At 35.0% G+C, this 18800-nt stretch overlaps 1 protein-coding gene across 3 annotated transcripts in view; it reads left to right on the top strand.

Annotated features, from left to right (window-relative positions):
* The window catches only part of LOC116164713 (spectrin beta chain, non-erythrocytic 1), a gene marked incomplete at its 3' end in the record, with an annotated part of 68052 nt that overhangs the window by 28450 nt on the left and 20802 nt on the right, over positions 1–18800 (top strand). For 2 of the 3 annotated variants that reach the window (XM_031478922.1, XM_031478921.1), the window contains 4 exon segments: positions 9529–9600; positions 17827–18002; positions 18049–18333; positions 18387–18773. In XM_031478922.1, coding sequence (XP_031334782.1) covers positions 9582–9600; positions 17827–18002; positions 18049–18333; positions 18387–18773 — 867 coding nt within the window. 3 annotated transcript variants of the gene reach the window in all.

Here is an 18800-nt window from a genome sequence, read left to right as displayed (position 1 = left end):
TAAAACCAATCCAATCCATAGTTTCGAAGCCGCATGATTCTAAAATCGTATGCTAATGAGGGATTGTCCGATCGCAAAATTGGACTATCGCGTTCAATACCCAATTACTGTCAATATTATTAATAGGTATATCTTTAGCTTCATTACTGTATATCCTTTTCAAATCAACTCTTTTGTTCATATTTAATTAATAAGGTGCGCCTATTTCATTTTGATTGCACGAATTAACAAATCCATTTGCACGAGATAAATGGATAATAATCAGGGTCTATGTACGAAAACTTAATTTAGTAAATGGTACTTACAATTTCATACCGTAAAGAGAATAATGTTCATTGGTCGTTATCTTTATTACGGGGCCAATTAACTCATATAACCGGCAAACCTACGCATTCAAATCTTCGTATAAATTGCTTATTAAAGTATGTATCGAGATCGACCGTCAAAATACTGCAAATGGTAAATATGTGAACTGCAGATTGTATTAAGGGTCATCAACCTTTATAGGGAAGTAGACCAATATGTGCCAAAAAATTTCGATGCATTTGTAACAGCGTAGTCATGCTAAACATACAGGACGTTTGTTACGCTAATTAATTTCAATAATTTCGTAAATTTCTATTGCAGTATATTCGTATCCGCAAAATAGCTTGTTATTCAATAAAGGTTTGTATAAAATAACAATAAATAATATAGCACCCATAAAAAGAAGGTATTTCAATTTCTATCTGTTCGATGTAGTATTTTACAGAATGAAAAAGAAATATGGACGTAAAAATCCCTTGGGCATTTCATGTACCGTTGCTCAGATCCGGAATGCACTTTTCTGAATTTTAATTTTTTTTTTGGGAAATAAACGGGCAAGTGTCGGTTAGACCAAGATGCAATTAACAATCTGATTCTCAATTAAAGTATGGACTAACCCGCGCCCTAGCAAGGAATTTAACCTTTCAACCTATACCAATAAGGATTTAACTTTGCAAGATTTCAGGAAACTATCAATTAACCTACTTGGTACAATGCAATAAGTTATAAAACCACTCGAAAGCATATAAAATAGCCACTTGATCTGTAGATAATTATTGTAATGTGTTAAAGGGCATTACCATTGAAATGCGGATGTGTAATTATTTTAATTACTTTTTATTTATTGTTCGTAATGCAGACATGCTTTATACGTGGTCTGTTAAAGAAGTGCGCGCAGATATGAATGAAAATCGAGATATACCAGCGTATGTAAATAATATGTTAGTAGGTAAACATCTGGTTTAAGCGTGTTTCCTTCCTCAGTAATTTATGGTAATTTTTCTCTTTATCATCATCTTGTTAGCCAACTTACAGTTCTTTTTTTTAATATATTCGCAAATCGCGATATGTTTTGCTGTCGGTATCTACCGTTTTTTGGCTGTGTTTTCTAATGCATTTTGTGTCTGACGCTCATCTAGTTTCCAATTTTCTCTCATTTCCTTGGTAACGACCCAAATTGTTATGCAGTTTGCATCGGAATTTCCAAACCGTTTTTTAATTAAATTTGCCGAGGACGTGTTGACGACCTTTTCTTAGCATACATCGGTTTCGACGGTGATCAACATCTATGGCGGAAAAAGAAACGTACTTTCTTTATACAGTTTTTATTGATTTCAGTTCACTTTTATCTATAACCAATTCAAACGTTTGTAATGAATTATTCCAGTAGCGTTTCTTTTGAGCTAGTGAATTTTCGATTAGGAAAGTTATTTGCTACGTGGTCACGTGTGTATTTACGTATTTGCATTTTTTTTTTGTAATTATTCACTTACGTGCGAATCTTTCATAAGCGAAATTTCGTATTGAGTATAATTTGCTTAAACGGGCTTGTGGAGTGTATGACGATTTCAAGATGTATGAAACTGAAGGAGTGCCATCATATTATGGAAATTTTTATGTCACATTTCCGGAGAGGCTTGGCATCGTTTATATATTCGCGCCCGGTCCAGTCTGAAAAATGTCACTTAATATGGTAGCCGATTTAATTACGATTTGTGCAAAACGTTTATGTACATTATTTATGATCAAAGTGTCTGCAGATTGATCTCGATTATGTAAAGTAAAATTACAGTTCTTGTAACATACTGTACTTATTACAGTTAACCGATTCCATAGAGGAAAATGTACTCAACCACCATATATTTATACCGTTTCATTCAACGATTAAAGAAATAAAGTGTTCAAGTTGCGACCATTGTATGAAGAAAGTCAGTTGATTGTTGGATTAGACTCTGATTTATATAAAATGTCATAGGTTTCATTGTGAAAATGAAGTAAAAATAGTACCAAACTCGGTACCAACGTACCTACCCACAATTTTATTTTTAAAAAAACACTCGCTGATGTGCATAAGTACAATTTTAGTTAAGTTTATATGGCGAAATTTGATATTGTATATGGAGGTTTTTCAACATGAAAATAACGAATTAAACGCGCGCGTCAGTGTTTGTCTTTTATGGGTAGTGAAAAAATGAAGATATGCAAATTTTTAGAAGATCACAAATGAAACATTTTGGGCTCTATTTTTTGCACCGTTTTGCACCCTCTGTTACTCAATCTATTAACAAACTTTCTTGTTATCCATTTTTTATTGCTTGGATGGTGAAATTCGCAACTAAAATTCTAAATAGTCATAAGGAGTCCGTGAAGTTAGCGCATCCAGTTGACCGTAAAGTTAACCTCAAAAATGTTATTGGTTATATTGTCGAAAGTACTGAATGGGCTAGGTTATTTCGAAAGGCACTAAGAGGCACAAACGTGGCACTAACGATTGCATGCCCTTTGAACGTAGTGCTTCCAGTTCACCGTGAAGTTAGCCCCAAAAATGTTATTGGTTATATTGCCAAAAGTACTGGATGGGCTAGGTTAATTCGAAAGGCCACTAAGAGGCACAAACGAAGCACTAATAAACCAATATGATTTAATCGATAGTGCCTCTTATATAGGGCTAACTTCACGGACCCCTTATAAGTTATAGGTATGACCAATGACATGACATAGTAAAGAATACCCCATTTGTAGCGGATTTTCGAACGAAGTTGGGTACGTAACTTCAACCACTTTCTTTGTCTGGCCGTCCGAGTCCTCATAGTACTCCTACAGTTTTCAGTATATTTAGTTCGTTCTTTTTGTATTCGGTACTCGGTAGCTGAACACGTGGCTGGCACCTGGACAAAAAAAATCGTAACGATTAATGTGTGCATACCAACTTTTTTATTTACGTAGATATTTCTTTGAAGTTTGTTACGTTTTATTTAAATTTGGTTTATTGATTTGACGCCATCTAAGTCTTTCCTTTTAATCCACTAGAGGTCTCCACGTTGCGAGCTCGAACCGTTCCGTGGTCAGCTTTTCCATTTCCTTATTTGTTATTTTGGGAACTCACTTCATAATGTAGCACTTCACTGGGACCGAAACCTTTGTGGTAATGCAACATCAATTTGTTAAAAGTTCGAAGGAATAAAGGTAGCACTTACTTGCACCGAAACACGAATATAGCGCGGCACCAGTTCATTTAAAAGTCCGCTCGTACTTTTATGTTTTTCGATAGTTCTACCGCCAAATCGACCGCATCTAGTTTCACCGAAAGAGCTTACTTCTACTGCATTTCCATGATAATCCATTCTGAATGGGTTCACGAAACGTCCGGTTAATTTACCTGTCAAAGAAATTGCTGCGTTCGCGATATAATTAATGTCCAAAAAATTATTATTTTGAACCACGCTCCGGTGGTCCGAATGTCCTACCGCTACTTCTCCTGGGCGTGTTCCTACATTTTTTAATTTTTCCAAACGCGCCTACAAAATGGTGTAATAGATCAAATTTGTCAGCTTTAATGATTAACTAATCGCTTTCATTTCCTTCGCTCATTCAAATGCGTACAAAGCCTATTTATCAAAACGCACCAGATTTAGTATTTAGTTCGCGTTTTTCACGGTGCTCTATGAAAATAACAGGAGTAATTCTGATTCAGCTGTTTTGGTCACGTAAGTGACATTAAGATTGTGTTAGCGCCCGGCAGACCGGCGCTGATAACTTTTCCTAGGCCCTTAACGGTCACGACGCATCCGCTAGCCAACCACTCACAAAATATAGATAATGATCGAATTAATTGAAAATCCATTGACTTGAAAAAATTCGGAATAAACTCTATACACTTAAACTGAGCTACCCTAACGAAATTCAACTTTATACCATTAATTTGGAAAATCGCCCTCAAACATCGTTCGTACTATCAACATTTCATAAAAATGCGCCTACACCCATGGATCGCATTTCTAATTTATTGATTAATTCAAATTAAATCAATCCCATTAAAGAGCTCTTGTTACACCTTAGATCCTCGTGTCTAGTGTCTTTTGATTCTGAATACTATTTCTATTACCTTCCCCTAATTTTAAACCGCGTTTGATCCTGACGTTTTGTGACGCTCGAAAATGGTTTCCAAATAAGAAACGTTCGTTACACTTTTTGCCATTACTCTTATAATAAAATAACGAGAACATTCTAGAAATGGGCATTTCACTGAAGTGGTATTTACTTCACTTTTAATAAATTAGCGCATAAAACTGCAACACATTGATCTGTGACACCTGTCACAGCTAAGGTAATAATATTGATATGATTTTTTTACACAAATATAATAATTTTTACATTGTTAGCATATTTATTTAAGACACATTAAAAAAATGTGCTATTTGTTTGCTTTTTGGTCCGTCCGGACCCACTTTGGCGGAATGGGGGAATGGTACTTGAAGTCTTGGATGTTTTGCAATATGAGCCTATACCTTGAAGGTGTGCCAGACGACATCAAATTTCGCTATCTCAAGCCTCCCCCCCCCCCCCCATAATTATTTTCTTGAGATTACGTTTTTCAATGTAAAGACGTGCATAGCTTTTACATGCGACAACAACCAACTTGATCTCAGAATTTGCATACGCATGCGTTTAGTGATACCAAGTAAAATTTTTTGAAAACTGGGGGGGGGGGGGGCGCACACGTTTCTACCTTCATGGGTAATTCTATGAAAGGTGTCCACCGTAAATGAATTAGTTGTATAAACTAACCTGCGCAACTATTTTCAGAGATCAGTACGTGACCGGGGGGAAGAGGGGGGGGGGGTAGAAATTAATTTTCTCTTTCATGGTATTCCAATTAAAGGTCTCAACAAAAGGAACGGTTTTCTACCGCCCTACTTTGAACGGTTGGGGGGGTCTCAACGAAAGGAATTATTTTCTACCAACCATAGGCTCTTCCTCGAGTCCTTATGGAGATGATATAAATAATTCCTTATATCTCAAGAACAGACTGTGGCAGGAACAGTTATTGGTCAAATCAAATCTCCCCATCATCTAAAAAGAAAGAAAACATCCATAAATATAGCAGGCTACTACGTTGTTTATAACGCAATCATTTACTAAACTATTTCGGTTTAAAAAAATACGCTTTATCTGCACAAGAGTTGTAGGTACACAGTTTATACGATGGGTGTGTTTTAGGCGCTAAAACCGTTTATTTTTACATCTGTTCACAATGAGGGTCAATGCAAAGGGCGCCTTGTAAAATTTATGTTTAATAAAGCATGTTCCGAGACGTAATAAAACTTTACAACCTACAGAAGGTGACCTTCTCACCCTTATTTGTATTCTTAACTCTTAAGTTAAAAATAAAATTTGTATGTTTTGCACTCTTCTAATTGTTTCTCTCATTTGGCTAGTTTTGGAAAGAATAATTTTAACTCGAAATTATAATTATTCGTTTCCAATTACGTGCAGACTGTCCGTATATAGTCCAACATTTTACAATTACTAAGGAGTAAGTAGCCATATTTACAATATACAACGATACGTAGCAAGTAGGCGTTCGTGTTAGCTTGGCCAAGATTATTTAGATGGCTCTTTCAGTTTCTCCGAAAGTAGTCGGAATTTTTTCAGTTTCAAAACCGAGTTCAAAACGGCATTTTGTTATGCATCAAAACACGCAATTTTGCCAAATTTAAACTACCTACCTATCTCTTACAGTTTCCTACATCTCCATGGTGGCCCTCGAATTTGAATCAGTCTGTATATAATCCATATTTTTTTCATTTCTTTGAGAAAAAGGAATTCTTTATAAGGAGTCCTTCTTGTTCAAAAACTCTAAATACATCATTTATCGAATCTAACCACATTTTTAAAAATGGATTAGCCTGTATATTTTAATCTAAAAAGAAAACACACTGTTCCATTTAAAAAAAGAGCTAAGTGTGATAACTTTTTTACCTTACCATCAACAACGATAAAGCAAAGTTTTTCAAAATTAGATTTTACTGTATTAAGTTTTACCCAAAAAGAGCACATGACGTCTGTAATATTACCTTTTTAATAGCTGCACTAAGAATTACGGAGATACCTTCTCTTTAGTGTCGCAAATGGGACACCTCAATTGATCATTTCTATATTTCTCATCTACAACTCGAATTTTAACGGTACAATTGTTGCTTATTATAATTATAAACAAAGGTTGTCAGTTGCCGAAGGCATCAAAGCTTTTTGTCTCGGTTTTTGTTTTGGGGAGAATGCGAGTGAGTGTGGTATTTATCTCATATATTAATAAAGACCACCTTGAATAAATGGGTTGTTGATTTGGGTTTTCAGTTTCCGCGCTAGTTTCGTTCTCTCCTAATCAAAAAAAAGATAAACTTTAATTCGTCACTATATGTTTTTACTCGTGTTTTTATGTCTATTTAGTATTTTGGTCCGAAAATTTCGAAGGTTTTGTTGCATCAAAAGTTATGCTCAATCTCTGGAGGGGTGTAAACTTAGATTACTCTGTTTCAAGACTATTTTAAGGTTTTAGAACGATTTTTCCAGCTTTCCGCAGGTCACTTTGGGGTATCCCCCTTTCAGGTGTAAATTTTGCTGGACTATATGGGAAAAGAGTTTGTTAGATAGTTACCATCTTATCTCATGATAATCTATTACCTATATAAACTATTGATTTGACGGTTCACGGTCCCTATTTTACTAGATTAGTCCCAGATTTTGAGGAGAAAAAAGGAAAAATCTCCCTAAAGTACTTCAATCTTTCAAAGTTGAAAGCTACGATTACGCCTACCTCGAAGCCTGTGATGGCACGTGTTTTATCCATTTTTTTAATTAGTTACGTATGGGGTGTTGTAATCCCTCACATTCCGTAAAGGTACGGAAATGCTGAAGTCGAAGCGAGCGATTTCCGTTATTTTGACGGATTAAAAATTACACGCCCTGAGGCAGATACATAGCGTTTTAAGAGCAACTTTAATTTATTAATAACGATGTCCTAACGTTTCCGAGTGGTACAAAAAACGTGACTTATTAAACTTATTTACCACAATTAAGGATTGGCTTCCAGAAGTTTAAATTGAGATTATTGCCCCGAACATATTAATGATACGTGATACGTTTTTTTGACACAAAGCCGTAAAAATTCGCTCGATAACCCCAGCCGTTGCTTCATTATCCTTTTATTAAATAATTAGTTGTTACAAGTAGTAAACGTGGTAATAAAAACTATTGTGTCATAAATAACGTTCTTGTTATATTACTTATTTTTCACAATGAATTATTTGTTTCTCGATAATTATCGAAAAGCTAAACTTGTTTAGGCAAAATAAAGGGCGTTCATGACGTCCCGGTGTTTCCACATTAAAACAGTGAATACACAGGAAATCGAGCAGGAAATCAAAGGAATAAGAAGGGATCAAAAGAAGAGCAATCAAGCAATCCACTACTTATAGCGACAAATAAAAAACTAAAGAAAGAAAAAACATCAACTTAAAACAGGAAAATACAGGAATAAAGAAAGAATTAAAAGAAGTAAAGGAACCAATGGAAATAATAGAGAAACCGCAGAAACAAAAGATGTGGTAGTAAATGGAATTACAATCGACACATATGACCGAACAGTTCTAAAAAAGACATGGGTAATTGTATTAAGAAGCACAAGGATAGAGGTAAAAATAAAAGAAACCCGAAAATTAGGCACAAAAACATATCTGATAGAATTTAGGACCAATAATACAAGAAGAAATTAATGCAAAATAAGGGAAGAAACGCAGATTTTCATAAATAGCGACGCAACAAAAAAGATAGGGAGATCCAAAGAAATATGAAAAGAATCGCAGAAGATGAGAGAGATAAAGGAAATTATGGATAATTAATGTGGAGGGGAAGTGGAATTACAGTAAGGAAAGACTGGAAAAGACAGAGTCAAAAACGATTAACCATTTATAGCACGGAGACTACGAAGAAGAACCGGGCAATGAAAAAGGGCATGATTTATAACCAGAACGCACCAGACATTAAAACCGAGTACTAAAGAAAACATTGCATTAATCATGCATTTAAGACTTTGTTCGTGAGATGCTTCCTATTCATCTACGAAAACAACTTTGCATATTCTTTATAATAGGGATTTGGATTTTGCATCTACCAACCCTTCTTCTGCTTTTGCAAGAAGTCATTGAATGGACAATGTATTATCGTTTTCGACCGAAGTAATTTTATTTACAAAGACGGTGATTTTTACACACACGTTAAGTGACATTTCCATGGCATGGTGTTACGAATCACAGAATAAGGCGGTCGTATTCTGTGTTACGAATAAACAGCCCGCTTAATTAGACGTGTATTCGAGTATAATATGATTTTATTTTATTTCCCTTAATTTTAAATTATATTGCAGGTATAATCAAAAATACTGCAATCTTCGCACTCGTAATGTATTGATGTTTCTATCCCACTAATAAGATAAGTAACTGTTAAAGCACTTGCAACGTTTAAGGGCACTCCGCTACGCGTCGTTCCACTAAATCGCGTTTTAAAGACTTGTCTCTTGGTATACTATTTTCTATAACTTTTTTCGTAAGTGGCACAAAAAAAGTTTCTTCCTTGAAGCCTCGACACCATCACGAACCAAATAGCGGAAAAGGCAGTACTAGCTCTGATCTGATCGTGGCACAGCCGTAAGGACGGATGGACGGACAAAGTGGCTACAATAGCTCATTATTGAGTTCTTGGTCAATTTATGGGCATTGTATATTATTGAGAGCGTTGATTAGCATCAGATAGATCTCTCAAGGCAATTTCATAATATATCTCGTAATATCATACTCTAGGACCATTACAGCTTAGAAATAGGGAAGGTCTGGCAACGACAATTTTGAGTTTTTGGATGGTAATACTCGATTTATGTAGGTATGGTATAGAGGGAGGGTTGTTATAACCAAATTATACAGCTCATTTTCCACTATTAACCTGGACAATGACTGTGGTAATATCTGAATCATTCGCATTCGAAGCTATTTATATCCTTGACGCTTTCTGGAATTTGAATACGTTTATCTAGGCGTACATTTTAACGTTTTTTTACGGGAATTCGCCCCCTCCACTTTAATGATTTCCTGATTCATGGTACTCCACTTGATAAAACGCGATAAGATTAATACGCGGTTCGTTGAAAGTTACTATTACTGTTACTTTATTTGTTATTCCGTATATATGTGTAGTAGTAAGTGAATTCCCAAGATTTTGTCATGCATCGCGGACACCTCGGTATGTGCACATTTGATTTATTTACCTAACACTTTTGCGTGACAATTTAAAGAATTGGGCCGATCGTGATTTACAACAAAAAGGCGGTAATTGATCACTGTGTAAATGGAAATTTAAATAATCGTCATGTTCTGCAGTGAACAGTTGGAATAATATTTATTTTTAAAGGCCTGTCTCATACATAACATTCCATTTGAATAATTACAATTAAAGAGATATACTAATTGCACGGATCGTTGTAATTGTACATAATTATAGCTGATCTCATATGTACTACCTTTGAACTAATTGATGATCGTTCGAAAAAACAAATTTAATCTTTCAGGTTGCCGGTAGAAAATTGATTTATGGGACTTTATCTGCGTATCTTCAAGGAATGTTGATATACTTTATCTGTTACGTTTACTAGCTTGAAAAAATAAAGGACATTTTGATTTTGTTAGTGCATTTCTGGACTATTAGTGCATATTATTTCGAAAATGTTTGATTTGGGCCCGGGGAAGGGGGGGGGGGCAGTTATATGTGTATACACGTTGTTCCAACGAAAATTTCTACTCTCGAAACTCGACAAAATAAAGATTTTGACAAAAATTCAAGTGATCGATTTTTTTATTGGGGGGGGGGGGGTGCAATTTTAATCATTCTTGCAACTTTTACCCAATTTTTTAAATGGGACGAGGGATTTTATTTTTTATAGCGCTTAAGATTCAAAGTTTAAAAATTCAAAAAAGCCCAAAAAGGATTAAGCGATTACTCGAAATGACTTCCACTAGCAGACTAACTTATAATATAATCTTAATTCAAACTCAGATCTTCCATTTCAAAGGAGTTATTTTCCCGCATTCGGTGATAATTTTTAGCGCATTTTTGGACTATATTCGTTATGGCTGGCTGCCTGTCTGTTCGGCTGAGATCTCAGCAATTTCAATAGTTAGAGACTTGAAGTTTTCACTAAAAGCCATTTACTATAGATCTGCAGGCTATAGTCGTGAGATCGATAATTTAAGAAAACAATTTCAATATACAAATACCTACTGTGTCGAAAAAATGTACTTCTGAAATTGAGAAAATGAAATTTCATATCAAAAAAGTTAACCAGTTATGTCACGTAGATTTGTGGAATACCAGCGCAATTCAGCTACTGATAAAATTTTACCCTAGGAATTGGTTTTCGTCTGGAATTTGGAAGAACGTTCTATGAATTTGACTAGGCTTAGTCTGAAACTCTGTAAGCTAGATTCCAGTGACGTGGTAAAAATTTTTTTAGAACACCATTTCTGAGATTTGACCCAAAGTTGGTATTTTTTACCCTTTAACTTTAACTTTAACCCAAAACCAATTTTAAATCAAATGGGTTCGTGAACAAAGAAGTATTTCAATACAAACTGCTCCAAATTGCCGTTAGATTGCTATCTTTAAGCCAATAAACCAAAATTTCTCTTAATAAATAATTTTTAACCTTCAATCAATTTTAATTGACAACAATTTTTTTTAAAGATCTGCAACTCTTAATTTTTACCAAAATAAAATAACGGTACCTCGTATAAAAAATGTTCTTGTGCAAATGACGATGTTGATACACAATGATAAAGATAATATAGCTGTAAATTCGAACTTCCGTTCGACTAAATTCTTAGGTAAATTTTCTGGTGAAGCAAGTATTTTCTGGGCGTAGTTTTTGTTAGAGCGGCACATAAATATTGCGGTAGCAGTGTTTAACGTCTGACACTAGAGCAAACCGTATATTAAAACCGTAATTAATACTCAATAAGAATCAAGAGACACAATGAACGTAACTAAAAATCGCAGATATCGGTTTCAGAATAAGTCTCAGTGGTCTCAGTAACTTCAGAAATTAATTTACATGCACATCTAACTAAATATCTCGTATAACAAATAAATCTGAAAGATACAACGTAATTTAACTAACATGAACGAATCTTCGGAGTAACCAGAAAGTATACGTAGACAAAATCTGGTCTCGGACTATAAGTCGCCTACCCAACTAAGCATTTTATAGTTTTCTGTATATAATAAACCTTTTCTTTGGCCTGGATAAAAAACTGACTGATTGGGGGTTTCCCCCGAAATGGACGAGTTTTAGGCTGTACCTTGTAACTACTCACGATCCGAATTCTACTGAATTGCATTTTTTTAAATAAGTACGATAGCGGCGCATTTGTTGGTCAGGTATTTTCACAACAGACATCAAATTCCTCCTCGTTATAATCTGCGACTTTCTGAAGTCGAAAATTTCCTAGAGCTATTAAGAGGATAACGCGCTATAGAAATGACTTAGAAAAGACGATCATTAATTCCACCAATTACTTACGAATACAATTCCACCAGGGGTACAATTTATTCGAAAATTTCACCCTTTAATTTTGACAACTTGTAGTTGTTTGAAGATTTTTCAAAAAATCCCAACTTTACCTATGTCCGAGCCTATCTCTATAAAATTCGAAAAAATAAATCTAAATTTAGAGCTATCATTACACTTGTTCTTTTGTGTCTACTTTTTTGGATATCTGGAACACAAGTTCCATAGTTGCCCTTTTTTGTCAGTAATATTGTAAGTTCATTTAATCTTTTTTTATGGCTTTCCTATTGTTGGGATGAGTCTGAGTTCGAGAAATTTTCCCATTGATGCATCCTGTCATTTGTCAATTAACCATGTCTGGTTCAAGATCAGACATTTTTTTGTCTGCAGACACATTCGAATAGCTCCATTCGAATGTTTTAAAAGTTTTTTAAAAAAATACGCAGTGTAGTTACATAGAAGATATTTTCTGCAAAAATCTCGGCTTTATCGTTTTATTAAAAAAAAATTAGTAAGTAAATACTGAAAAACAAAATAAATAAGGCACGGTAAACATTATGTAATATGTAGTAGTTGACCGTGACAAGGTGAGGTACATTCCTTTGCATTCTAATACATATATCGTTTTGAGTAGAGTAACTGCAAGCGATGAATTAAACGTGTAATTTCGCAACGATTCCTGCACAGATTATTGCATTCGAGTACCATTACATTCTTCGTCAGTCATCACGTATTATTTTCCATTTTCAGTAGCGATCGACTAAGTGGTTGGATGGTTTCCAAATTAAGGTTAGCAAAATATTTTAAATTTTGCGATTTTAGTGTGTTCAATTCAATCCTTAACTTCACTTAGTAGAAAATTTATTCACTTTCTTGTTGGGAAGCCAACGTCTAAAGCACACTTCGTCATTCACACGTGAATTTTAAATATTGATAATGTAGGCACTTTTCTGAGCAACCCATGGGTCGATTTGGTTCTGTGGTTGGTAGACATTTGTTATTTATTAATTAGGAAAGGGATCTTGAATCATATCAACCCTCTTCAGTGACTATATTATATCACTTTCATACTTTCTTAAACATTGAGAGAAATGATCATTTTTTAACGTGCAGTTCTCAAGAGTATCTAGCAACAATGCCGAGTGGATGGCAGTCTATTGAAGTGACTTTGCCGTTTACGCAGAAAGACATCACGATTTTCTCTAGTACCTACTTATCATTTATAATACCTGTCACTCTGGGTCTCTGTTTGAACAGATTACAGTAAAATGACATCATCCCGCAGCTTATCTTCAAAATTGCTTTCTAATTGTACAAGAATGTTGAGTGCTCCGTGCTCGTCGAGCACGAAAACTTTTTTGTAGGCTGAATTGTGGTTTCTTAATTGGTTATTTTGGCTAAATACCTCGACATATTTTCTCATTGATCCGACCCACATCGGCTTAGTCACGACATCAATTAGGTATGGCATACGAATATCATTTTCCATTTGCTCGCTGTATAATTATATGGGGTTTATCCTCGGGTTTATCTCAGGAGAAGGAATCTCTTCTTCATGCTTATACTTCTGTTGATACATTAGTTTTTAAAGCGGACCGAATTAATCTTATCTTATCATTGCCAAGATTTGATTGGACCTCTAAAGGTCGTGGAGATAAACGATATACACACATACCTCAAATTTTTTTCTGTTAAGAATTCAGGGCTATTTCTGAAAGCTCAAATGGTATCAGTTTAAATAGAATTCCAGAAAAATTGTGCACTTAGAGGTGGGTAATATCAAAGACTATTTCCTGTCACCAGAAGCAAAGACTATCCTCATAGTCTTTGCCAAAAGTGACCCTACATTTCGAAAATTTAAATTGTTAACTGGAACTGAGGGGGAGAATAATAGAGTATGCCATATTTTTCAAAATAGTTCAACATCGCAGAAGTGGGTTCGGACAGACAAAACGCAAATAATAGCACTTTTTTTTTTAATTTTTAAAGAAAATGGGCTAAAGTGTAGTAAGGTGTTTCCAAGCTATCCGTGTTTTCAATTATAAAATTAAGTTTTCTTATTTTAAAAATCAAACCTGAGAGCTTTCACTTCAATTTCTGTGCCCCCGATTGTTTAATCGTCTCTTAAACGTGATGGATCTCAAAACGACCTTCACACAAGTTTTACCATTATATTGAATTAAAATATACACACCTCCGAATGCTATAAACAAAATTTTAATCCAACCAAAGGACTAGTACTTATCACTGAATTTATAATTATGTAATTTTCCACTCAATGAAACAAAATAACCAAAAATCCTGTTTGGATTGATTCTTATCAGTAAATATAATACAAAATCAGATAATGCACATAATTTTGACGGGTCGATTCCTTTAGGAATATTAAAATTACATCAAACAAATTTAATATGCAAATTCGTAAAAATAACCGATCACTAATTACTACAACAACAAAATTAAAATAACTTACAGTAATTGCCGTGAGTAATATTTCTTTCTGGTAACAATTGATCTTATCTCTCCTTGGAAACTGCCACTTCCTTTAGAAATATGGAAAGAGATCGTTTTGATGGTACAGTTGACTTCTTGCAGCGCCCTGCTAACGTTATCTGCGTGATGAATACAAAGTTTGGCGGAAGAAGGGTTCGTGTGAATCCCGAATCCAAGCAAACCGGCTTCAATTTCGCGAAAGTCATACTAGAGATCGTGATTATGCAAATGAATTAAAAATGTCTATGTTCGGCTGTGTATATATTAATCTTGTCCAATTTATTAACATTCGGTTTCGTTGCGGGCAAAATGCACCGATGAACTGTCTTTAAATAATCCGCCACATATCTGTATTTGTACGTAGTCGCTCTTAGCGTACCCAAATTGGTACCTGCTTGTTGGCGGAAATCAGCTTAGAATTCTCGCTCTCCCACATCTCTCGTTATTTGAATCTCGCCCGCTAGAAAAACCGAAACGGGCCTTTCTTTCTGAACGTTTTCGACTGGCGTGCCCCAACAACCAATAGAAAAGTTGGCTTTTTCAGTCGGTTCGAATGGAATGAACGCAACTTTTAGGTCGGAAGAGATCGTGGCAATCGCGGTATCGCTTTTTATCGCCAGACATACTTTTGTTCACGTTCGCTATGAAGCGGTATGTGTAAAATTTGTTAGACAAAATACATATTCAAAACTAAATTTTTGAACCTGCAAAAGGGCCACCTGTTACAAAGGTAGATTGGATTGTTGAACATCTGAGGGTGAAGTCTACAGAATTATGTAATCCCAAAATAGAATAAATTTTTTGCCGTGCTCCAATCCACACGAACCGCCGAAACGTTTGTCCTTATAGACTTGGAAGAGTTACCATACACATGAACTGAATGTGTTATACATCTAAAAGTCGATCTTTGATGTTTCAATCAAATTTATCTGATCTATCCGATGCCACCACTTTCTCAATAGCGTCATATACAGTACTTATACGGTGGTATTTATTAAGAAGTAGCGATAGGGATTTACGGGTATTGTTTTTCCCTATGTCTACTTTTAAATGACAAAATGTCTTTTGAAGAGAGCCTAATTTTATGCATTCAAAATAACCTTTTAAAACAAATAAAGACTTAGCTGTCATATTAATTAATTTGAATATTGTCACTTTGGCTTCACAGAAAATAAATCTCTTAATTTCCTTAAACTGTTACTAATTGACAATATCAACTTTTTCTTTAGTTGAATACATCGCACGAACGAACATAAAAATACGGAAGCCAAGCAAAGATATTCAAATTAATTAATATGACATATATAGGTATAATTTCGAGCACAATTTATGATCAACATTGCTGATTTGAGATTTGTGAAAAACGTGGGGGCTGAAAGTCAAGATGGTCCCAATCCCCATAGATTTGAGTGCTGGAAGTACCATCTACCGTAAGACTATGTTTAAATATTTGACCGGCACAATCCAATATGCATGGAGCACAACTCGTTAAGTCCAGGTCCTAGAGCTCAAAACAGGGGTCCACCTTGCAAATTTCTGAGACAAAGAATTAAGATGCAGGGCTTATGCTTTTTGGGTTGCTGAATCCGAATTTGACATTTGCACAAAAATTCGCATGACGCGGGAGTCGCCATCTTGGAAAAATGGCGGAAAATCGGCGGTTTTTCCACAAAATCCGAAATAACTCTTTTGGTATCGGTTTTTTGGCGAAAAAACTTCAGTAATAAATTAAAGTACATACAATTTCCTTTGAGATGAGCCCTTCATTTTTGGACCGAGACAGTAGCAGTGGAATTTATACCGTAAAAAACCGAGTGGCTGACAGTCAAATTGGCCCCTGCACTTCAATTTTTAAAAATCTAACTTTCCAGATTCAGATACTCACATTTTAGCCACAACACTAGCACTTTTTTTAAATTGCGAGAGCTCTGTATATCTGCATACTGCACTATCAAAATAATCTTCTACCAACATATATCTAAAATTAATAAACAAATGAGCAATGCAGTTCCCCTTTTTACACCACGTGGCGGACTAAAACCTAAACTTGCAAAGAAACTTGAGGGTTTATCATAAAATACCGTATTGTACGGAAGAGCTACAAAAAACTGTATTTCGATATTTGCGTAGTTATGGAGAAAATCCACGGATGGATAGAACAATTATCAAATCGAAATTATGAGCAAAAAATTTGTCAAACAAATAAATGTGAACTTTTGACTGGAATTAATTAGTATGCAAATAAGATATTGATTTGCAATATATAAGCCAACTTTCACTACATTGACAAAAATGGCGTCCGGGCCATATTTCAAAGTTCGATTGCAGTTGAAATCACATCTCACGAGATAGCAAATCACAACTCATAGAAGATACTATCAGATATTGGGAACAAGATCTCAAAATCATGTCACAGCCATGGTGTTCTAAGGATTTTTTCTATAGTCCCTATGTTTATGGCTCTGGCACAGATTCTTGTGCCATCTGTATATTGTGACGGTTTTTAGTAGAAGAAAGAAATCTACATTCTTCTAGAAGGTTCACTAACGCATTGCAAAGATAATACACTACACCGCTTTGCAACAAATATTATGCAAATATAAACAAATGAAATACCTCCTGAACAAATGCTCTATTTATATGGCAAACGATTTGGAATGTATCGCTCTACAATATTGTTAATATACAAAATTTTGATAAGATCCCAAACCTTGGCCGTAATACTCCTAAAAATTTGTATTATTTTATGCCTCTGTTATTGTCTTCTTGAAATCATAAACCTGAATTACAATTTCAACAATACATTTGCTGGGTCAAAGGTCAGTTAGTACATGATCCGTAATTAAGATGAGATTAGATTTAAACCATTCTCTGATCGAAATTTTAGGTAATAAAAATTACAAAATAACAACTTTTTGTAATGAACAAATATTGGTACCTACTTATTCTACAAAATGTGGAAAGGTACACAGAGCCATGTGAGTCCCTAAGCTTTTGTCCCATTGTTAGATTATTGATTTGCAGTTTCTACATGTATTTACATCATGTTGTGTGTCTTTATTATACACCATGATTTATATTTCATACTTCTCTCCTCTTCTTGCAATGATTATTATTTATCTCGGTCGTTAACATAATCAGTTTGTGAAACTAAGCGCACTGGTACATAAACTTTGTACTTTAATTATTAACATTTTTAGAAGTCAAGGCAATTTGCAAGCAATGGCTTTAAATAGTGAAGCGAGTATAATATTTAACTAGGCTATCTACGTTAGCGAGTATCTTGTTTATTTTGTCTCTTAGTTTTTTTAGATAGCGTAAGTGAACGTTTAAAGATAACAAGATCATTGCAGTGTTAAATGAACAAAGCAAATCAAACGAACATTGTTAATTAATTCGCAGTTTTTTTGCAGGTGGGTCTGTACATTATGAACCAAAGCAACAGCCATCCACGTTATACAAAACCAATATGACGCAAAGAGATGAAGTACAAAAGTTTGAGCAGGGCCGCATTAGGTTTCTGCAAGAGGAACGTCTTCACATTCAAAAGAAGACTTTTACCAAATGGATGAACTCCTTCCTTCAAAAGGTGATGTGTGACACGTTTCACTTTAGCTGACCGTTTGCTTTTATAGGTACGAATGGAAGTGGAAGATCTCTTTACAGATCTAGCAGATGGCAAAAAGCTACTAAAATTACTAGAAATAATTTCGGGTGAGAAACTTGCTAAACCAAATAATGGAAAGATGCGGGTACATAGAATCGAAAATGTTAATAAAAGTTTAGCATTTTTACACACTAAAGTACGCCTTGAAAGTATAGGCGCCGAAGATATAGTTGACGGAAACCCCAGACTAATTTTAGGTTTAATTTGGACAATTATTTTAAGGTTTCAAATTCAAGAAATTGAAATTGATGTGGTAAGATCTTGCTTACTCATTTTACTCAAGCGCTGCTTGATGGTCACTTTTAGGATGAAGAAAATGAAAGTTCTGAGAAGAAATCTGCCAAAGATGCCTTATTGTTATGGGCACAACGTAAAACACACGGTTACGCAAATGTTAATATTACCGATTTTACTAACTCGTGGCGTAGTGGCTTGGGATTTAACGCACTGATCCACGCACACCGACCCGATTTATTCGACTACAACAACTTAGTACCTAATAAACACATAGACAATTTAAACCACGCATTCGATGTGGCGACTAATGAACTAGGAATACCTTCACTCTTAGATGCCGAAGACGTTGATAACACAAGACCGGATGAGAAAAGTATAATGACTTATGTTGCTTCCTATTATCACACATTTGCAAGAATGAAAAATGAAGCTAAAAGTGGCAGGAGAATTGCAAAGGTAAGCGCCTTCGTCCCATTCCTAGCT

The sequence above is a fragment of the Photinus pyralis genome, unplaced genomic scaffold (assembly GCF_008802855.1).
Source record: "Photinus pyralis isolate 1611_PpyrPB1 unplaced genomic scaffold, Ppyr1.3 Ppyr1.4_LG2, whole genome shotgun sequence".
Taxonomy (NCBI): Eukaryota; Metazoa; Arthropoda; class Insecta; order Coleoptera; family Lampyridae; genus Photinus; species Photinus pyralis.
This window is presented reverse-complemented; position numbering and strand designations above follow the sequence as displayed.